Source organism: Diadema antillarum, unplaced genomic scaffold, assembly GCF_040938485.1.
Source record: "Diadema antillarum isolate AM-2024a unplaced genomic scaffold, OU_Dant_1.0 seq00000403_RagTag, whole genome shotgun sequence".
NCBI classification, from domain to species: domain Eukaryota; kingdom Metazoa; phylum Echinodermata; class Echinoidea; order Diadematoida; family Diadematidae; genus Diadema; species Diadema antillarum.
Window position 1 is genome coordinate 271,466 of NW_027271393.1, and position 24,210 is coordinate 295,675.

The 24,210-nt window shown below is 38.6% G+C and overlaps 1 protein-coding gene across 1 annotated transcript in view; it reads left to right on the plus strand.

Moving 5' to 3' along the window:
• The first annotated feature begins 524 nt into the window (after positions 1-524).
• Positions 525-24,210, plus strand: part of LOC139732169 (uncharacterized) — a 65,252-nt gene continuing 41,566 nt past the window's right edge. The window contains exon 1 of the mRNA XM_071643038.1: positions 525-1,068. Within this exon, the coding sequence (XP_071499139.1) occupies positions 1,008-1,068 (61 nt within the window). The 5' untranslated portion in view covers positions 525-1,007. The remainder of the gene's footprint in view (positions 1,069-24,210) is intronic.

The window sequence follows — 24,210 nt, forward strand, 5'->3', positions numbered from 1 at the left end:
CTTAATTTTTTTTCTTCCGTTCAGGGCATAAAAACACTTTTATTAACAGGCACCATGCAAGAAACGTGTGTAAAATTATGCATGTGTGTGCTCACATATGTGTGTGTGTGTGTGTGTGTGTGTGTGTGTGTGTGTGTGTTCGCATGCAAGGGTGTGGATGCGAAAGATAGATAGGGAGAGACAGTATGTGGGTGTGTCGTATCCTTATGAACAACTGAATGTAAATAGTGTATCTGCATTTTGAGAGAGAGAGAGAGAGAGAGAGAGAGAACATCTTTTGAACAACAAGGGCTAAATCAAATGAAATATTGACTGCCTGAATCACTGGGCTATTTCGGTAGTCTACTCCTTCTTGAAAATACGTAAAGAATGTGGGTATTCATTCTGGCGGATTTCATGGTATAAGCAGTGAAGCTTCCAAACTACCCGATGGTACATGTTTGGAATGTTCTTTGAAATTGATTTAAGCATTTATAAGTGAGGCCGCGCCGAACCAGTGTACTCATTTCACGGATTGCGTAGCACGCAAAGCGTCGTTCTGTCCACATGCCATGGTGATCTCGGCGGGCGTTCCACAGACATATGACAAGCAAAGACATCGAACGTGGGCAGACGACACCTTTCTTTGATTCGCGCGTAGTGTACGCCGTCATTCAAATCGATCAGCGCCAGACCGATAAACCCTCCTTCGAAACAATACCGATTTAAGTGGCGATTGAGAGAAAAACTTCAGGCAAACTGTACATGATTTTTATGACTTTTTTTCTGACGAAAAACAGGAACATAAAGTAATAGCAAAACTTCCGATAAGCTGTTGGTGTATTTCCCTGTTTGTGAGGAACTAAAGTTCGAAAGGACCATTTTTATTCCAACCAAGTCGCGGATTGTTTCGAAAGTCCGGAGCCGGAGACACAGCACTCTTGGAGATTTCTTTGCTTCTGGAATGCTAACCACCTGTTACTAAGAACCTCGGGAGCTCTCTTCGTCAGAACTGCAAACCTTTGATCATGGCTAAATCAACGCTGATTCCGATGACATGGCTCTTAACCTTTCTGCTCCTCGTGTCAGGTATGCATATGATATATTCATTGAACCAGTAAAGAGAGCAGAGATTTCCGAAGTACGTGTTACAGCAGCTTACATTTTACGGGTTACCATGCAAGTCCATGAATGTTAAAATCTGTGGTGAAATGTTGTTGGATTACCATAGATTTGCCTCTTTAGTGACGAAGATGTGTGACATGGAATAGTTTGCCTCGAAAATTCGGTAGACATAGGCATGTTGTAGCCAGTAGTATCCTGATTACAATTTTTTCTTTAATTCCGTAGATATGTTGAAGAGATCTATGTATTTGAATAGACAAAAGAAAATGAAGATTAGATCTGAGTGATGCTGAATGTCAGCTAATACTCCACTAGAGTTGTCATATACAAGGAAACTGATCTGTTACTATTTTTTTATCACAGTCAAATTTCTATTAAGACTGCAATGTATATCTAGTTTGAAAGAGTGCAGGTCTCAAGAATATGAAGTGACAATCTTTACAGGTGGGGTTTCCAACTGTTGTATCGACCCCCTCGCGGTCACTTTGCTATGATGTTGCCCGGGGCCGCTACCCGTATCCCATTAAGATCTCTTGATAACACTCGCATCTCTGTGTTCTGCGTGCAAATGCATTTTCTTTTCATTACGTCACCAGAGTAATAAGCAAGTGTTAAGTTCTTAAGTATCATATCATGACAGCGACAACTACTCGACCATTAAACGTAAAGTTACTGTTCAAACCCAAGTGTTGCTAGGCTAAGCTGTTGCTAGGCAGTTGCGACACTGTTCGTTTGTTTCATTTTGTTGATTTTTTTTTTTGGGGGGGGGGGGAGGGGGGGGGGTGGGGTCGATAACAACAAGCCAGGTAACGTTTTGTAACATCAACAAACTTCTTCGATTCGTGGATAACTTCTATCAAATAAGTAACAGTAAAACAAGGTGGTGATATTGCGCATAAGATATTCCCCTCCGAAATCAGTGGAGGAGTCTGCTCTGCGGGGGAGTCCGAAATGCCATCTAAACGTTCAAGAGCGCAAGAGAAGCGGTTTCTCTTCACCACAAATCGATTCGTTTCCTTTCTAACTTTGAGAAATATTTTCAAGATCTTAATGCATCACTTATTCACTCATTGTATTCATTACATTCCTCTTGATGACACGTTGTCTGTTTATATCACCTCTTTCATCACCAAATGCAAAACATAAAACTGTCGAAGAGGGTATATTGGACAGATTTTGTTCGAAAACACACCACATCTGACTTATTTTCACCAGAATCATGAAGAAATATCTTTCAAGATGTTTTTTGTATTATTGTTTACCCCTTCCGTATAAGCAACATTCGGTTATAAATCCACTCACAACTTTATCATTCAGTTCAATAGAGTGTTCTCGAATCAAGTATGGATATCAGATAAAAACGATTTTCGCTAATCTTTACCATCTTCTGATGAACGAATTACCATAAGCACAAATGAAAATTGGTACATTTGATAGCTATTTCGAAGTTTTTCCTTTTGACAAGTTTCCCTTTAGTTTTACTGTGATTGGTATTTTATGTCGCGAGATTTAGCTTCGTCGACTAATTCAAATATGATAAAAGCAGATGAAGGCAGAAAAATGAGATGATAGCAACATCTGCCTGACTACTGGGACACGGAAGATTGAACTTTACATTTACTCTTTCCTCATAAACATAATTGTTTCCGTGTACGTGAATAGCAATTTTTGGCTTCTCTCTATTTTGTGATAAGATGAACTGGAAACAAGTATCATGTCATAATGAAATTGGTGGAGATGTGGCATTTCTTTCAAGGTGTCCCCAGCTATACAAGGACTTTGACATTTGTACTCACTGAAGCATGCCCCCAATCACCATTATTGCTTGGCCCTCACAAAGTAATTGGCCCAAAAAGTATTTTGTGCGCGAGTTCCTGATGACTTCAACCTTGATATGCACCGTATATATATATATATATATATATATATATATATATATGTTATATATGTTTTGTGTGTGTGTGTGTGTGTGTGTGTGCGTCCATATCAGTGATACATATTCATGGTGAAATAGTACTTTCGGAATGGGAAAAATATCAAAAACAGACATATACGGCCCGTTCGTAATACTGCGGCAGCGATTAATTTAACAATGGAATGGAAACCAAGCGAAAAAAGTTAAACGCCTGTTCGTTTTTCAGCATCAGTTGCTTCATTTTCCAAGTAATTCAAAAATTTAAAATTCGGAATGAATGGGAGGTTCTAAATGAGTGAAAGACTGTGGGAGATTTAATCTCCTAAATTGATATCATGCCGCTATGAAGAGCGTTCCTCGGAATATGATTACCATAATTATTTCCATGGCCCGTCAACAATGGTCAACAAAACAATAGCAGTGTTCACATTGTCGCAATGTGGCGTATGCAATAACGTTCAAGGCTGAGTCAAGAAAAGGCGCAAGGTAGAGTAAAAGCGACCTGACCTTCTGTGTCATTAAAACTATCAAAATGAATTAACTTGATGCTGTACAGACATGCTAGCTCTCTCTTAATTGTTCGTTACATCATTACTTATCTCTCCGCAACAAGGTTTGATGGATGAAATGACGGGAAGAAAGAAGAAAGATAATATCAGCGTTACATCGACTGTGGTGTAAAGAACATCATAACTCGTTTCTTTAGTAGTACAACAAAATAAGTTTGTATTATATACTATAATCTTATAACTATCATTATCAGTATCATTATGTTACAATGAACCGCCCTATTTGGCACACATAAATACTATACTATTCTTCAATATAATATGTGGATTAAGACCAGACCCTCTTGAAATTTGCAAAGGAAAGTCATGGAAGCCATTTTTCAAAATGGCAACCACTGATATACGTGTACTTGAGTATGCTATGCGCGTACTTGCTTCACAAATGCACACTTACCATTTCCATCATTAAAGTCATGTTTAAATTTTTGACCATTTCAGTTCTAACCAAATGTGGATATCTGCATGTTGTTTGTGTAGTTCTTCCCAACCCATATGACAGTTTTCCATCCCTAATGGAATAATGGTGCTGGCATCTGAATGATCTTTGTTTGATCAATTATGTAAATTATGATGTATACGTTACACACACACACACACACACAGAGATATATATATATATATATATATATATATATATATATATATATATTCACACCAGCCCATACGGCTAGACAAGTGAATAGAAGCCATTTTTCTAAAAGGCTACCATGGCTCACGGTCAGAAAATTGAAGGGCTCAATGTCTAAATTTACTTAGAATATAACTGTCAGTCTACATGAAGGTCACATTTGGGGCTTTAAGACAAAACTGAGTAATTAGTCTGACAAATTTGACTTTGCCGCTGAAATACACGGAATTTTCTTTCACCATGGTAAGCTGTTACTCAGTCTCTCTCGAAGGGAAGGAGGGAAAAATGCCGCTCCGCAAATCAACTTTTTTTCATATCCGCCTTTTAATCCGTTTTTTCTTTTCCCTTTTTTATTCTTTGAAATGTATGCGACGTCCATCAATAAGTCTTGTATATTGATCTATTATTATTGGTCTCCTCGACTCGATAGACAAGTTTGCGATCTATTTTGTACGCATGCCTTAAGGAATGGCTTTATCATCATTGCGAGGATACGCTATGTGACTCCACCTTCTCTTTTCCCTCTACGTGGTTGTCTCCACGAAACTGCAAAAAGTCGCTATTCGCTCCTTGGGTTATATCTTAGTAGCCTAGAGCAACATGAGCTTTTTTCTTTCATTCACATTCTTTAAGAATTCTGGTCATATCTCATGGGCATTATGTTGGATACCGGTCCATTTGTTTATGTATTTGTATCAGAGTATCTGAGGGCTGTCGCAAGGCGTGTGTTTAAGAATGACCGCAAATAAAGCAGTTTCATCGAAGACTTGCTACATGCTATCTACTGAAGATATCAACATAGTAACCATTGTTGGCTCTCTTTTACGACCGTTCGCAGTAGACCTAGTGTAATATGTAAACGCAGCAAGCAAAACAGACAAAATTGGCCTGTGAGATAACTGGTAGAAAAATGAAGATCCAATGTATCTCTTGGTTGGACAAAGACAACCGAAAATACAATTTGAAAAATATTTTACATCTCTAGATCGTTCTATCTTGGTGGGAATTGAATTTCTGAATAGGAAGCCAAGCCAAATGCAAAAATAAAACGACATCAGTTACAAATGATCGTTATACCCTTTCTATTTACCCGAATTAAAGACAAAAGTTAAGATGCTATAAGGCTTTACTAGGACAGAAGTTAGATAGTTTGGGTGAAAGGAAGTTAGCAAATTTATCTCTTATTTGATTTGATTTGATTTGATTTATTCTGTCTATGGTATGCTCTACAATTACATCAATTTTTAGCAATTTCATTTAAATTGTCAATACAAATACGACATTACACAGTTATATGGGTATTTTTTCACAATTTCAACAGTTTTCGTTGTATCATATCTGTAGTACATGTATATTATCACATAAATGCGGTATTTCTTAATTTCCATGCAGAACGATTGGCAACAATGAACACAAACCCTGACTGTTTGGCAACCAATAGCTTGGATAACCCTAATAAAACAAGGGGATCCAACATGAAACTCGTGGAATAAATGGTGTGGAAAGAGAAAAGGGAGGAGAGAGAGAGAGAGAGAGAGAGAGAAAGGGGATGGGGTGATAGAAACCTCCCGATGCTAGTCTTGCCAGATCAACTCAGATCAACTCGCGCCAACAATATCAATACCTCAACTGACATTGATGAATCGTAACAAAGAATGGATGATTTTGGTGTCTTACGTGTATATTCTCTTTTGTTTTACGATATCACTCTTCCTTTTACTATTCTTGCATTGTATTTCCCAAGGAAAAAAAGAATCCTGACAGAGCTCCCTCTGTGTGTACGGAAATTAAACTGATATAGACTATGACTTCACTTCTGGTGAATAGCATTCTTTCCCATTTACATATCAATTACTTGATTAACATTGGCAATGCCGCTCTCCCAAAATCAGCTGAAATATTACAGATAAAGGTCAGCGATAGCTTGAATTGACATTATTTACAATACATGCTATACTAGAGACGTTTGACTCTAGTTGTGTTTTGTACTGGGCTGAAAAAATGAAAATACATAGTAAATCATCGAAAATCAAGAAGCTTGTCAATATATCCCCCCCCCCTTTCAAGAGCATGGCTCTTCGTTTCTGAAGTAACGTCATAAGTTTCCAAGAGGTCGTTCCCATAATATACTAAACGTTTGTTTGGCTGTTGTGGTTGTTAATTTTTTTCTTTTCAAAAATAAGACTGAAAGCAGAAAATACCATTTGTGTTGCTTTTGTCAGTAGCATGTAGGAACTTGTTTTAACCTGACGTGCTCTCAGCTTCAGGGCCAAACTAGACAAATGCTGGAAAATCTATCAGAAAGAGCCACTCTGGAATAAAAAGTGGGAGGTGTAAAGCGGTTGAGAGATCCAGCATTGTCCGCAATACATCTTTATGTACAGAACGAGCGCCAGAAGGGAGTGGGGGAAAAAAAAGACTGTGCTAGGAGTCTAGGAATCCAAGCTGGTCATATGGTTTCCAATAGATCCGATGAGAGGGTTTTTAAGAACAGGATCGGATGCGAGGTGTAGAGGCTTGTCGGAAGGATGCGAAGCAATTTTGTTTCTCCATTAGAATATATCCAGGGAAGATTTTATGGAAAAAATGGGTTAGGTGTAATCGACAAAATCATGCAGTTTGTATGCTCACAAATGCAATACATAGTAATTTCTGGGTTAGGTTTCGACTATGAATGGCTGAGTATGGAGTACATTCGGAACATCTTAACAGAAGTCGAAAAATTTTACCAAGCAACAAGTTAATATCATATGATTGTGACGGATGATAAGAACATGAATGTGAAATGCCTATATGACATTCACGGGAGTCTTATTTTTGTGTGTGTTTTCGTATGCGTGTGTGTGTGTGTGTGTGTGTGTGTGTGTGTTTGCCTGTCAAACTATGCATGGAACAAAAATCCCAAATGAAACAATAGATATTTCATTTGAGTAAAATGCCTCAATAATTCATCACCCTTCCTTTCACACTTCTACTTTGACCGGATGTTTAGAGATTTTTTTTTTGTCAATTTTTTTTTTTTTTGCTTCAAGTTCAGTTGCGTGGATGCTTGTATCTTTTCTGGCCACCTGTCAAAGGGCAGCTTGTTCAGAGAAAGGAATTCGGCTAGAAATGCATGCTGGCGTTGGGAATTGACAAACCAGAGGGAAAGAGATGGATCAGATATCAATACGTGTTCTCGTATTCATGCCAGCAAGACCAAAATTAGGCATGTAACCCGTAGGGTCCAAAGTCCCCACTTCTATTAACTCTATCAGCACCACAAGTGACCTGCTTGAAATACTATATCATTGGCATGTTCAGATGGCGGTCTCGAGAGGGGTTAGAGCTTGGAAATGTCCACCAAGTGCCAAGGCATCGACCGGTGCCTCCAGTTTCCTCCAAAATTCCGGGCCTTTCTAACCCCAATGTCATTCACAATCTCGTCATCAAAGGGCGGCTTGTTAAAAAAGTGCCTAAATCCAAATTCTGTACTCTCATGACTGCGATAAAATGATTCTTGCCTGCTTGGCTCCTTGGTGGAGGTATCGCGACTGATATCCAAGGCATAGAAGTGACGTCATGATGCCTCAGAGCGCATGAGAGGAAAAGGCCAAGAATTGGTAGCTGCACCCTGTCTTGCTTTCTGTGACACTTAAGAGGGTATAGCTTAAAGGTTAAGCCATACCAAGGTAAAAGGATATGACTAAAATCTGGCGGGGCATGCATGGAAGGGGCAAAAGATAATTGACTTAATAATGTGAGAAAAAGAACAAGGTGTAACTCAAAGGAGCACTACATGACATTATTAACTCGGTAATTTGTAAAAGATGCTTGTATTGCCAAGGCGGGGGGGGGGGGGAGTTGACCCAGCATAATGACAGGTTTGTGCATGCAATCAATATTAATGGGTAAGAAAGTGGTCCTCAGATCAACATGATATTAAAGTTTTATGCCTTTTTCAAAGATTTGAGGCAATTTGTCTCTCATCAAACTTAATGTTCACAGTCTAAGTGTTGATCAAATCATTTCTTGACAATAAAATGGAATAACACCTCTATGAAACATCCATAATGCTCCCTTGATCTATTATAAGTTGATTCCATAATAGTTTAATAGTCTAGCCTACCTCCTGCAAATTGCTGATCAATCATTCGTAACGAACCGAAAGAGGGTCTTCACTTAAAATACTATTACTTCTGCACAGCAACAGAAAGGCACTTGTGCAAATTATCATCTTGTAGCAGTGTCGTTTTAATTCCCCTCAACATCCTTTTCGCGACACATAAGATTCCCGGTAGGCCGATTTCTGGTCTGCCACAGTAATGGTTATCTGCTCCCATTGCGCCGCTGTGCCACCCGCAGGCTGGCGTGCCTTCCGCTGCCTTTGTACGTCCGCCTCCGATCGATCGAGTTCTGACTGGAAGCCTCTTTCACTCTTGTATGACAATGTGTGTGTGTGTGTGGGAAAGAGAGAGTGGGAAGAGGGAGAGGGTCGAAGAAGAAAGAGGGGGGGGGGAGAGAGATAAAACAAAGAGGTAACAGTGTGTGCGTGCGCGTTGCTTCAGCCTGTGAGTGCCTGTATGAGAAAGAGAGAGAACGTTGGCTTGTGTGTCTGTATATTTTGGAGGGAAAGAAAAGGGAAAAGAGAAGGAAAACACAGGAAAAGCATGCAAAAGATATAGAAAGAAGGGAGAGAGTGAAATAGTATCCCCAGAAGCATGACCAGTCTCCTGGCAACAGGTGGGGGGGGGGGGACACTTTGGAGGTGTGGAAGCAGTGGGCGTGGTCTCCGTCTTTTGTCAACACCTCCCCGGTAGGAAGATAGCACTTCCCTGCTTTCAGAGCTGGACTTTAACCCCGATGATTAAGTTTAATACGAGTAATTCAAAATGGTTTAACTTATCGTGTTGAAATGAAACAAGAGACATCAGGAATATACCAATCTTTGTGCAGTCAAATGATGATTTTTCTTTTGAATAGCAATCCGTGTAATACAAAATTAATGATATATTAACAACTATCCATGTTAACCGCTTTTTGGATATCATCTTTGTTGTTACGACAATTGCCCAATTCGTCATGAATGCTCGCCGCAGAGAAGACAATCTAATTCATTGGTAAACGCTTGTAATTGTTCAGGATTCATTTGAGAAACCATTGTATCTTTTGTCCACATCTGCGCATGTGTCTATATACCTGTCTGTCTGTTTGTATATGGCTATGTATGTGTGTAGTTATTCTTTTTTTTCCCCGACCACATTAATTGGCCGCCTCGGTGTCTGAATTATATACGAGGAGGTCGCCTTAATTCTCCTGGGTCAGAGCAGAAGATGCAACCAGCTCCACATTGCGACCTCTTCTAGTCAACCACTTTCACGATCCGTCGCCTCAATCGCATGGGTGGAGCGCTTGGGAATACATCAATCTTACGAGTGAATGGGGTATCTTTTTTTTTATTTCACTCAAGAACAGTATATGCCGTGTGAGAGGAAGACCATCTCCTATCCCGCACGGAAACCGGGGAAAAAGGAAACAAATCCCTAGATATCTCCCTTATTTCTTAAAAGGACACTTACCAAGTTCTTGTGTGCTTGGTTTTCCTTTCATATCATTTATTTTCATTTCATTTCTTCTTTTTTTTATATATTCATAATGGTTGATGCTGTGAGAAAAGCTTTGTGTGCTATTATACCGTATTGGAGCCGAAAGAAAGAATGATGCGTCATTCATGTATCGTGATATGGTAACTGTTTGACGTCCATAGATACAATATTCTGCATTCGTCTTGTTTTCTTTGTGAATATTATCAAAATTCAAATCTGTGACTTCCATTTCCTTATAGGTTTTAGTGATGCCCTTATAGTACTATATACATGAAGAGTGACTATTTCTATTGCAAAGAGAATATAGTGATCACAGTCACGCAGCGATAATGATATATTTACACATTTATACACGTGTAAAAAAAAGTTCAAAAATCAAGCAATTGAACATGAATGATATTAGGACGATACAATTACGTACATCATACAATTCTGCTGATATACCGACACTGAAAATTTTACACACACACAGTTTGGCAAGACAGCGTTCTGATTCAGAAATCCCTTTTACCTTTTCCCCTGTGTCGTAATGGAAATGACAATTAAACCTTGCCGTGCACATCTCCGCCCCAGCACAGCTTTCATTACTTAACGCATATACACCCACAATGAGAGAGGATATTGACTTTTCTTTTCCACCTTACTTGGTGGTGCTAACTCGTTCTTCATATTTCTTACGTGACGCGGCATGTTTGCAAGGCGATTTAAGTTCAGCTTGTGATACACGAATAACATTAGAACAAAAATTTATTGATCGTAATGCTCTTAATTATAATCGTAAATATCTGTTATGAACTTTTGGTGAAGGAATGCAGTTGATTACATTTTCTTACATGTATCACCCTGACACGTTATGGTAATCACAAACATTGACCTGTACGCCAATATCACAGAATTACCGCTTACTCTTTCTGTATATAACAAAGTGGCCATTTTAGCTAACTTTACCTCTTCTACTCTCATTTTTCTCATATCTCGGAAAGTTTCGTCAAGAAGATGAGCGATATTCCTTACACGTTAGTTTTGCAAAGTTGCCAATGTAGGAAAAGCTTTAGATGAAAATGAATGAGTTGGGTCTGTCTATTTGTTTGTTTGTTTGTTTGTTTGTTTGTTTGTTTGTTTGTTTTGCTTGTTTTGCTTCTAATAAGTATAACCGGGGAAAATATCTAGTGCAATTTTGAACATAACATGTCTGGTCCTTTTTTTTAATTTCAGATCATTCAAGAAAGAAATTCAACCGATTACGAAAATATTTCCTAAACATTCATAATAAATTGCATTTGCATATTCGTCACGTGTTTATAGTGCGAACTCTGTATGCATGAAAAAATGGTATTGTTTGGTTTTAGTGTAATAATAACAGTCTTCCTATTTTCACTGTCAAGTCACAAAGCCTTAATTTTTATACCAGATAAAGTATGTTAGTGCGACAGGATCTGACAAAAAAAAAAACAAACATGTTTGATAGCGGGAAATAAATCATTTTCGTTATTCAATTTGACGCAAACTATCCATGTCTCATCAATTTTCAAAATTTCAAATTTTCAGTAGCATAACTGCAAGTACGTGTCAATTAAAGATATATAGCATACAATTGTCTTTATACTAGTCAAGTGAACGTATTTTGTCAGATTTGCCGCAGCGGCAACGTGTATATGGTAAAATTTAAACGGACCCTGTCACAGTTCCTGTAACGCGCAGGGTGCAAATAGTAAATGGCAAATGGCAATGTTTACAATATACATTCATGGGGTTGTAGTGACTGTGACTAAATCCGTTCACTTAATGGCTGATTGCTTGATTGATTGGTGGCAAAAGGTCACTACTTCGCTTTGAAACCTTTTCGACACCAGGCTCTGCATCGATCCCCTACCCCCAATCCCCCCCCCCCCCCCCCCCACAGCAGCGTCTGTACACGGAGCTGATGAAGACGTCACCATAACCACTATGGCTGACCTACTCCAAACACTGGCACTGACTGGGGGCGTCAGTCCCAGTGAGAATCCGGAAGTATTTGCTTACGTCACGAGCTCATTTTGATGATTGTAATAAGTAGAAAAAGTAATTACCAATAAGCTGAAAGGATCATCGAGTGTAGCTATTGAAGGTCATGAGGTTGCTTACGAAATATTTTGAAGCAGACAATACATAACTTCTTCAAATTTTACAGTTTAAGCACAGGCGAAAGAAAATTTTCACACCTGGAAGAAAATTTATTTGTTAACATTTCTGTTCAAACCGAAGTACAAGATTACAGTCAAGATGAAACACAAATAAAGCCAAGGACAGAAATCCGTCGTTCGCATTGCCCAAAATAGTCCATAAACTGGAAAGTCCACAGCAAAGATCTTAGGTTTACGTGGAAATTACAATTATTATTATTATTATTTATTCGACCAGGTAAAGAATATAGGATACATATCATTAACATCACAAACATGAAACAAAAACCAGAGATGAACATTACAAAGGATACACTGTACTGTACACGTTACACAATGTGAAAATGAAATGAAAAAAAAAGAACAAATTACACAGCGAATTAGCGAAAGAAAATTGAACAGTTTCTTCTGTGATGTCGTTCCAATATTCACCCTCTTGCAAAGTAGAATATCGATCAAAACACGGACTACCTTTCATGCTACATCTGTATCCAGCTCAGACGTACCAAGTTTTTTTTCTCCTCTTAGCCCTTGTCCACTGTGCACTTATATATGTCGACTCCGTTCTCGATAAACCATTTGAGTAATTATATGTCAGCCCCCAGCAGGTATTGTGAGTAGTTTCTCTTCTTTGCCCCCCTCAGCGTGAAAAAAAAAATGGTCTGGCATTTATGGCGGTATGATGTAGAGTTGGAGATCTCAAGACTAAGCTTTCCATTTTCTTCCCAACGTCTTACTTTTCTCCACGATTATAACCGCCAGGTAGCAGCTATCCTCTCTTCTTGGCAAATGGAATTAGTATTAGGGGTATATTTAATCAGCTTCTTCTCCTTCTTCTTCCTTTTACTCGTGGAAATCATGCACTTTAATCGAGTCCGCTTCCCAATCGCTCCGAAGTGTAACAATGCTTCTGGTGCATGTGGTAGATGCACGGCAGGAATGCACGGGTCGAGGCGGATGGAAGATATGAATATTTTGTATTGCTAATTGATCTCCCTCTCTCCCTTTCTCCCCATCTCTTCATCTCTCCTCCCTCTCTCTCTCTCTTCCCTGTAGTGCAAAAATATGACTCGCTTTTTACTACTACCAGATCTGAAGAATCATCCTTGCGATAGAAGCAGTTAGCTTTATATTCTGGAGTGAATAGCAACTATCAGGCAGAGGAGAGACTCCGCTTTGGTCAAATCAGCGTGGTTCCAAGCTCGTATTACCTCTGACAAGCGTTGGGATTCCAGCAATTCGTCCTCATTTGGATCTAGATTCGATGTTTAGCGTCAAATTCAGAGTTCAGATCCTCTAGATACTAGACTTTAAAAAAAATCTCGATCCCAACTTTCAAACAATTCTTATTCTTTGTCCACTCATTTCTCTGCGGACTCAATGGTAGTTTGCGATTTAAAAAACAGCACAGAGTTTCAGGTAGGTAATCGCCGAGTCTTGCAAACGTGAACTCATTGATTCACGTACAAAGCACACGTATGGTGGATCAATGACTCAATTTATAGAGAGTGGTCATCAGAGCATTTTTGAAATCGACAACCTCCTGCTTAGGTTATCACCAACACGGTTGATATCAAAACTTTTGAAACAATAATAGTTGTAACCTGCCGATGATTAAACATGAACTAACAATGAGAATAGCAAGTATGATTTTGATAATGATGTTTATATAACATTCAGGATAACATCTTCAGCATTGCGGCCGCTCTACCAGAAGGCCCTACCACTATAATTACCCTAATATTGCCAGGTATCCATCCATTTATAAGCCTTGGTCGAGAAGGATATTACGGATAAAATATCTTGTTCAAGGACGCATGAGCATGCGATTCGAACTCGGGACCTCCGCTGTAAAATCAAGTCTTTTCCACAATACGACTATTGATTTAAAAATACGCAAAAAACCGGTCCACTTTCCAAATATCTGTACATGCGCTTTCACGCTATATACGAACTCATGTAATAAGTTTGTGCTTATGTAAGTTGAAAGATAATTAACAAATTTCCTTCCTCTCTCTCTCTCTCTCTTTCTTTTTCCATCCTCAAAACCCCTCCCTCTCGCATTCTTCCCCTCTTTCATTTGTATTTATCTCCGAGAAATTTATTTGATTAATTTCTACAGCTATAAAACATCTTTCACAGATTTTCTTCGCCGTTCATCTTTTCCCTTAATGTCAAACTTGCCTACTAATTACTGTTTATAAAAAGACAACTACAATTTTCTTTTTTCGTTTGCATCAGTAAGACAACAAGTAATAAGCAATAAAGAGGCGTAATCAAAATGTCTAAATGGAAAGATTGCGCTTATTTATATATTTCTCGTAAATTTAAATTGGGCGGGCCCCTTGTATATACTTTTTTTTATGATTACATGTAATTAAGAACACTATATCTAATAGACTTCTTATTGACCTGAATCCATTCCTAATTATGAAAAAGATAAATCAAATTACTCCCATTCCTCTGTTACTTGGATTCTCACTTTGAATCGATCTTTACCAAGTGCAAATCACTGGTCCGCTTAAAAAAATGTAACCGAAATTTTTCAAAGAAAGTACTTTCACTCTTATACCCTGTCTAACTAAGCGCCCCCCCCCCCCCCCCCATGAATATGATATCATTGCACGTTTCAGGTTCTATGCTGCTATGGTGCTAGAATTACTGAATGCATGAATGCAATACAAGAGTGAATATTTCTTATCAACCTCTCTGAGTATTTCCGCCGGGGAAAACAGTGTTGGGGCAGTTTGACGTAACACTGCTTTCATTATGGCTGTCCCTTGTCACAGCGACTACCGTTTGCGGTCGACCTTTTCTCCCACTCTCACCATCCCCCTCTCTCTCCCTCTCCCTCCCCCCCCCCCCCTTCTCTCTCTCTTCCTCTCCTTCCCTGAATCCGATTTATTTTGGATTATACAAATTTGCCAAAGATGTCTGTTTACTTTTCCTTAAGTGTACATAGTAGGTTAATTGAAGAGCTCCGCTGTCACTAATGATATTAACATTTGGGGGGAAGAAGTAAGGTGGCGATAGTCACAATGTTGCCATTGATACATCGAGAGGCGGTAACTAAATATTGGGACAAGGCAAGAGGATGATGCTCCATGGAGGCAAGTGTCAGCGGTGGTATATTCCGCGGGAGCCGGGCGATGAATTTGATCGATGTATATAGGCGGCTTAGGGAATCGTGAGTGTGCGGTCGAGTGTAGCGAATCATGACACGCGGTAAAGCTCGTAAAGGTGGTCGTACTAATGTCATAGCATATAATACAATCATATTCAAGGAACGAGGAAAATGGAGGTGAAACAATGCCAATTTGTCGTTTTGATATCGTATACCTATAGCAGGGGACACGTGATTGGGGTTTTCAAAGTGTTGACCGTATGATTGAAACCGTCATGAATAAAGAAAGATAACAACAAAATGACAATGAAAATGCAAACATTATCATAATATCACTAGCATTTTCTGTCGTTCCGTAAAGCACGTTAACCCAGGTGAGCGGGCTGTCACCAATGGTAATAGTGCATACAAGTCAGGGTGAAGATGAACAGAAATTCAGAATGTCGGTCAATCACACACACACACATACACACACACACACACACACACACACGCACACACACACACACAGACATATATATATATATATATATATATATATATATATATATATATATATATATATATGTCTTTATCCACGTGCTGGCATCTTAAATCGGCTGTCTGCGTTGTATAATTGGGGCGTCGATTTCTCTTGTGGAACTTATCTTTGGCTTTCTCCCGGAAGGTGATTGTGTTTGGTGCTTACTCAAAATAAACTCTAAGTGAAAGAAGTCTTTTTGTGTCTATAAATGTGTAGCAATACAAAGTTCCATCATAAATTCTGACCACACTTCCCAGACAGAACAAATGAAATATACACAAAAATCAGTCCCGTCTCAATCACATAACGAACTTATATGATTGATACGTTATATGATTGATTAAAAAAAAAGGATAACAGTGTTCGCATAATATAAATACATTACCTTTATCATACCACACCAAGAATTAGTTGGCAGTATCAATAGTTATTGCCCTCATAAAGGTCTTTTTATCTGCCTAAACAACTGTTCTGCATGTCTAGTTCAGGTTTTCGACTTATTACTCATTTCCTCTTGTGCACAGTTGCACTCCACAGACATGTAATAGAACCACTCACCGACCACTCTCGGCATAAGTGCATTTTTCAAGGAGCTCATAATTTGCCAATAATTTCATTCACCACATTTTCTGCTCTTTTATTCAGCTGCTCTAAATGGGATACGTCGGCCAGTTCTCCAGTTCCCCGGTTTTCCACGACGTGAATATATATGATAATACAATTCGTGCTTCCCTTAAAAGGCTTAGATTCAGTTACAGTCGATGAATCTTTCATGTATAAAGGTACAACCTACGTTTCAACTTCAATCTTTTGCCCCTCCTTTTATCATGTGCCATGTGGAGGTGGAAACTAAATGACATTAAGGAGGACTTCAATTTACACTATAGCAATGCTACCCATTAGCATGATGCGTTTCAGACATGAGTGCTTGGTAGCATGTTCTGCTTTTTAGCAGCTATACCAAACATACACGTGTCAGCAAAGAATTTCAGCAGTAGCCGCAATGTGTCGTATATCTTTTGGTCTGAAATACTAAGAGTGGAATTTTACGTGTAATATCAATCTAGGAGAAAAAAAGAACGGTAAGGCTCTGTTTTGTTAGGGCAATATACTTTCGACAAAGACAACGACGTTTTATACATGCCGTTCTTCTCCAACATGAATCATGCAACTTGACATCAGCTTGGCTCCCTTCAATGAGAAAACGATAGCTATCCAGAGTGGTAGTTCCATTGAATTTGGAATCATTTCAGAAATACAGGATTAGATTCGCTGAACCAATCTACCATGACTGAGAGAAACGTCAATTCTATCTATGTCAGTAAAAGCAAGCTGTGCTAAAAAATTCCTAGAAGCTATGAAATAACGGTGTTTTTTTTAAGTTTCAAATGCAGCACGACATAGTTAGGCATGTCAGTTAACATACCATCTACAATTACCCGTCATAATAGATATCATTTCAATTTGTTTGCTCGCAGAATGAGATTTATTCCAGTATGTTTTCTTCCTCAGGCGTTGCATTAAAACCCTGGGATCACTTTATCATTCTTATCTTGATTTCGGAGAGGAAGAACGATAATTCGCCATCATACCGTTGTAGTTAAAGTGAAAACCAACCTTGACAGCCATTGCTGAAGTCACGTCAATACGACAGAAATCCCAGTGCTTACATTTAAAATTATGACTTATGTCTGTTATGGAGAAACGCGGATAGCTAATACAGCAGGCTTAAGATTCCTCCGTACATGGTACGAACAGGCTTCACCCTTTATTTCACATCGAGAAACAGGTCAAATCAATTGATTTACCCATTGATTTGACAAACCTGGCATTCACGCGATGTAAAAGGTTCAGCTTTATACCGACAGTACGCCGACTTTGACAAAACCACATTCACTTGGTTATTCATGGATATAGAAATCGCTTTATCAATATTACGGAACAGTAGCCCGCCAAATCAATATAGTCAGCCAGAGAGATAGAAAATAAGAAAAAGAAAGTGAATGAAACAGAAAGAGAGAGAAAGAGAGCGAGGGAGGGAGGGGGTGGGAGAGAGGAAGGCACGGATAGAGGGAATACAGTTGACTGTCAACTAAATTTTGTCATGACCAAAAAAGGGAAAAGTTTTGCTGATATTTGACGCTGCCAATTCATTATAACATGAACAGCAGAAATGCTGAGTGCATGGAAGTTCGACTCATTTCTGTTAACATCACTTCATAACTCTCAAGGCTTTAGGAGATATTCAAAAAGAAATGTTCCTCAGGTTCTTCACGTTTAGTTTATACTGTCACAGCATGTGTGATTGAAAACACCATGGTACAGCATTTTGTCTCCAGTCCTCTTTAGCAAACTGATCATCCGCTAATAACCAACTATCTACCTCAGAACGCTGCAAGTGATGCATGCATTCACCAAGCTTACTCTGCTTGTTGCTAGGAAACTCATGTGTGTGTGTGTTTTCTTTACCACTTCTCATCACCGACTTCCATTTCAATGATAGCTTTCACTCATATGTGCATTATGTAAATGCCACGACGTGTTCTTTTTATCTATCCAAATAACTCCTTGTATCGTTTTTTTTTTTTTTTTGGCTTTTTTGAGAGCATAATCTTTACCTCATTAAACTAAAGTGCTAAAAGATCTATATCTACCTGTCTTACACATTGTTGTTTCTCGATATTATCCCCGAGTCATTACTTGTATATACCGCTTGTCTCTGTTGTGTTCTGTAAACTGACAGCTGCTGTCATCCGAATTCCTGAGATTTGCGTAGGTAATATCTCCAACTCGCCCTGTCATCCCTTCCCGTCATATCATCGCCTTTTTATCATTTTTTTTTTCCAGGCTCGAACGGCAAACCTACAGCTTCTATCGTCGCTGTTTTGTGACAAACGTTCTCGAAATGTTTACCTGTATTCATTCATTCTCGGCTATAACATCTCAACAGTCTGGCAAACTTCTGTCGTGAATTGACCACGAGTGGAATAAAAGTTTATTCTTCAATGAACCGAGAGTGATTTGAGATACATCCAATAAAATCGATGCCTCTGTTTGAGCACTGATTAGCGAGCCATTTCTATTCCATCTTTTGAGAGAACGAAAATTCGCTGACTTATAGATAACATTTTATCTATTTATTTGTTAATTTTTGTTGAGGGGGAGGGGGTTGTATTGAAGCCCATTTTCACGGCTTGGCCGCTAAAACTCGCTATATGATATGAACAAGTGCGTGTTGACATGAAGTCCCTCACATAATCGAAATGAAGCTTAGAATCGTTGTCCGTTCAGTCAGCGCCTTTCAATCTTATGTCTTCCACTTTAGTTTAATCTATTGTTTCTCATATTTCCCAAAATAAGTAATAGAACAAAGTTACTGTTGTAACAATGTAATGAACAGAGTGATTATCACATTGGGTTAGAAAGAACAGAATTGCATGATCATAATCATAAAACTTTAATTGGGTGGTATGAGGCATTTTAACCTGCACCACTTTTTATGAGCCAAAGGCTTTTTCTGTTCATATTTTCTAGCATTTAGGATTCTTTTCTCTCTCTGCTTATAATTTTGTGTTAATGGTTTTTTTTTTTTTTGTATTGCACTTCATTTGATGCCTTTGCACCTTTTATTAAACATCATATTCATTCAAAACATATTTTGGTTGCACAAAATATCAAAACACTCCGTGTGCCTGTGCTGTGTGCTGAGGTACATTTAGAGTTACTGAAATCTCTGGTGCAGTTCAAAGGAAAAAAAAAAGAATACCGCGGTAAAAACAAACGAATCGATGTGAATATGCATTATCGACTGGTTTCGGAAACATTATTCTACGCAGCGATAGAACCTTTTTCGTTATACTAACAACTCGCTCACCGGTTTGATTCATAGGCCTGTACATGACGTCATCGTGTTAAAATGGACCCAAGCACTCGATCTCTTCAATGAAAGAGGCTGTCGTTATCGATAGCAGATCGATAGTCGGGATGAATTGGTTTGCAGATAGCGAAATGCTGGAAGGAGCGGTTGGCCTTTCTGCGTCCGTTCACTCTCTACTATACGCATAGATAAACATGATTTATTCTTGTTTTTTTCCCCCTTGCCTTATTTATGGGGAATTGACAAAGTGAGGACTAGATGTAACGCTAATGTACTGATTAATCGTGCATTTTTAGGATGTCTTTCTGACACTCTTTTTCTGGCCTTTTTTGTCTCCTACGCCGCTCTCTCTCTCTCTCTCGCTGATGGCCTTCTTTGTACTGCAATTTATCTCTTTTTCTCTACTCTTCCAAAGACTCTCATCTTTCCCTGTCCTCTCAACGCTCTTCTGCGCACATCTCTCTCTCTCTCTCTCTCTCTCTTCCATTATATATATAAACATATATATAATACATATACATATACATTGTTTGGGTCGGTAAGACAAGAAAGAGACATGAACGTGTACACGTGTACACCTATGAACCACCAACATAAATTGGACGTCGTAGAACTTCAGTCAAGGTGGACTGCACCTTATTACATGCTCGCTGATTATTTGGCAGCCACGAGAGTTTACACCTATCAGCGAATTTGTGTGGCTAGTATATGGATGGTGAGACAGTTGAATTCATTCGCCCTTGGTCGTGAAGAGATTGTGTCAATGAGGGAATCGCTTTTGATGCCTCGGTAAACCAATCGGTGGTGGAAAGCAAACAGGGCTCACTCCAGGACGGACGGTCTCGTGCGTGAGGACCAGCGACGCGTTAGTGATTTTAATCGAATTCTTCCTGTTTGGGAGATATAATATATAAGACGATCAAATAACAAGGGTGTAATTTGAAGCCAAGAGTCCGTTAACTCCTCCTTCGTCTAGCATGCTTTAAACACAGCTCTTTTCAGACGTCTTTTCGTCTCCCTATAAGATTATGATGATCTGCATGGACCTTGAGCAGTGTGAATCCTCAATTTCAAATTCATAAAAATAGTATATTCACATGAATCATATCTTCAGTGATTTTCTGATGCATATAAACATAATGAACGACGGATGTTACTTTAACGGACCTTGAACTTCAGTAAGGTGACACGTTTGCATGAAACGACAGCCATCAAAATGACAGCGACCATATAGTGTTTGAAAAAACAGCAATCAAATTCTAACTATTATCCCCAAGAAGCATTTACGTTTGTATATAGTCATTGAAACATAGTAGCACACCATGTTAAAGGGATTGTGAAGCTTTGGTTGAGATGAGGATTCCGGTTTTCAACTTTTTTTGCGAGGTAATGAGAAACCTCTTATGAAATATATGAAGAGCATCTAATTCTATGAGAAGTTCAAAGTTTATTTGATAAAGATTGGTTTTGAAATGGCTGAGATATACCAAAAAAAAAAACAACAAACAAACACCAAAAAGGTCCAATAAAAGGTGGGACCCGCCTTTTATCAGGACCGCTTTGTTTTACTTTGTTATTGGATACTTCAGCCACTTAAAAACCGATTCTCATAAAAGAACAACAACTTTGAATTCTTCTTAGAATTGTATGTCTTTTAATATTTCATAAGTGATATCAAATTTTCGCGCAAAAAGTTAAAATCTGAACCCCAATCTCAATCAGAACTATGCCATCTTTTTAAAGGGAAGTAGATTTAGCTATTGTCCTCAATCAAGCTTTAATGCACGGGTTGAAATATAGTCAGATGCTTCGACTGTGATGTTCTAAAACATTTGAGTCTTGGAATACCATGAAAGTCACTTAAGATTTGGCTCTCAATTTATCGACATATCAACGTTATAGAACATGCCGTATTATTAACACTGTAAATTGACGTCTCACTGTTCTAATAATTTTGATGATTCTTTTTCTAATAAGATTCAGGAAACATTGAGAAAGATAGACTAGTCAAAGGGCATATCGGAAATGAAGTTACTGAAGTACAGCATGTTCGCGCCGTGGGAGAATCTGTTTCTTACTGCAGGCTTGAATAAAACATCTTGTCAACGTATCAATCATATGGCTATATATGGGCTTATAAGGGGATAGACAAGATTGGTGTCCTTCTAGTAGTTGTTCCACTCCTCCCTTCTCGACTTTGTGGTATGTGCTTTGAGTACCCTTTTGATTTTCCAACGACGCTTATGAGACAGCAATGAAGCATAGCGTTAAATATTCAATGAAACATTATACTTTATTCATTGTGGAATATGAAATGATTTCACACTTGTAATAACAACATCTATCCCTCTGCATTGATAATTGAGATTCAACTGGGAAAGAATGGCGGTAATAATACGTCTATAAGGATTCAATGTTCTATAGTTACTAAAGTCGTTGTTGTCTTTTTGCTTACTTGATTGAAAGGAGTGTATCTATATACTCGAAGGAAAAATCCACTGCTATCACATTGCGACGCATAGAGAAGAGTTTTAAAATGATTTGATAAAAACATCTTCTCGGACATACTTCTTTGACTACAGCCTGACTTAGTATGTGAAATATGATCCAGTCATTTCTAAATGCCCTTTCGCCGTCTTGTCAGAATGCCTTCTTCTGGGAGAGAGGGAGTACGGAAGTTTATTTATTTCATATCTGCCTCTCTCTTCCTCTCTTTTCTTATTTGATAAAAAAAAAATGTGTGTTCCTCACGAGGCGTCAAGTCAGATCATTTCTTGCCGGGATCGGCACTTTTCGAACAAAATTCTTCCGAGGTTGAATGAACTTCAAACTATTAGACTGGCTGGCCATTATATCTTCAGCTGTCTAGAAGCAATTTCCTCCACGGTCTGAACGGGGCCTTTTTAGCGCTCGAGTCACGAGCGGATAAATCGCATAGGAGCGTCGGGGGGTATGGCTTACCATGAAAATGAAAAATCTTCTTCATTACTTTTCCTACCCATCAATTCAGCAACACCAAATTAGAAAACTGTCGGGATGACCCACATAACATGGAATTCTTGGCATTGTGTGGGAATGTGAGAAATGGCTGCGTTCCCTTCTATGAACTTTCGTGAATAAAATCTTTATTTTCCCTTTACCATCTCAATCTATCTTTCTCTGTCTCTCATTCCTTTCTTTATTACCTCGTTTCTTTTAGTGGCCTTCACAGATCGCAATTTTGCCGACATTTACTTCTGATTTAATTTCATGATGTAGGCATGATATGATTTGTTTGAGGGTCATTGCTTTCATCATACCATTCGAAAAGGGAAGAAGTAGAATAAAATCAGCTCCTAATGACTAAGAAGATTCAATATCTTCTAGAGTAGAAACAAACGAGCAAAAATGACTATATGAATACGTGAGGTTCGTTTTGTTCGCACCAATTACAGAGTACTTATCTAGTCCAATGCCACGCAAATTGTTCGTGGTATTTTGTCCTATGGTTGTTGTTTGAGACAACGAAAAGATACACGATACACCGTTTACAATATCCTGACCAACTTAGGATAATTAAGACCTGACTACATAAGACGATTTTTGGGGACCCGTAATGGCTTTAGTGATCTAAGGCTATGAAACATTTGCAAAAATAACACCCAATTATCGCACTTTTTGATGTTAGTTTTATACGAGGGAAATTTAAAAGCATAATTATAACTCCCATGGGGGGGGGGGGTACTTAGCTACCAATGGACAATAAGTCTTTTACAGTAGCGTTGATATTTTTTGTACGCCTCATCTTTCTAGTACTTTGCCATATTGTGTTTTTTTTTTCTTTAACTTAGCTAAAAACATAATGTACATTTATATAAAATTGCCTGTACCCATATGATTCTGCATATTCGGCTCCATTTTTCTTATGGCTTTTCTCACATTCTTAAGAAAACAGAAAATCATCTCTCTACTATATTCTACTGTCCTATGTATTTTCTTCCTCTCTTTTATCGTGATACTGTCCATTCTCACCTAATCATACTCTTGCATTTTCATTTCAATTCTTTTCCTCAAACGTTTCACGTGCCTATGTGTCGTCTGGTTTGCAGTCTCAATTTTCAATCAATAACGTCAGATTGCATTCAAAGTTATCAACAACAAAAAAAGAAGACATGTAAGGCTTGTGGGCGTGGAAAGGCACTCATCCTTTAAGCGGGCTCACTGGTATAGTTATACGTCATCGGGAGAATATTTACACATCTCATAAGGCATTATCTACACAGCCAAAAATAGATGAAATCCATTACATTTCCGGAATAACGACATTAGCAGAGTGGATTATATGTTTATCATTGCTTCTGACATTTGAGACATGATTATGAGCAAAAGGAACTGGGAAATGAGAATGCTGTTTTTGAGCAATACTTTATGTGCGTGTATCAATTTACGTTTGTACATTGTATGTATGACTGACGGGAGTTCTTATTTCGTTTGATATGACTCACATCATTCATCTTTCTACACCCTGCTGTTACGCCAACGTTGCAATGAAAGAAAGGGTTAGTAATGATTGAATTATCAGTGGTAGATCCAGGGAGAACCGCACCGGGCGCCCCCCCCCCCTTTATTTTTTGTAAAAACAAAATAGATAAAAAGAACAAATGGGGGAGGGGTGCGTGCTTCCCCCCTTTCATTTTGTAAAGGCGCCCCCTCTTTACAGAATTCCTGGATCCGCCCATGATTA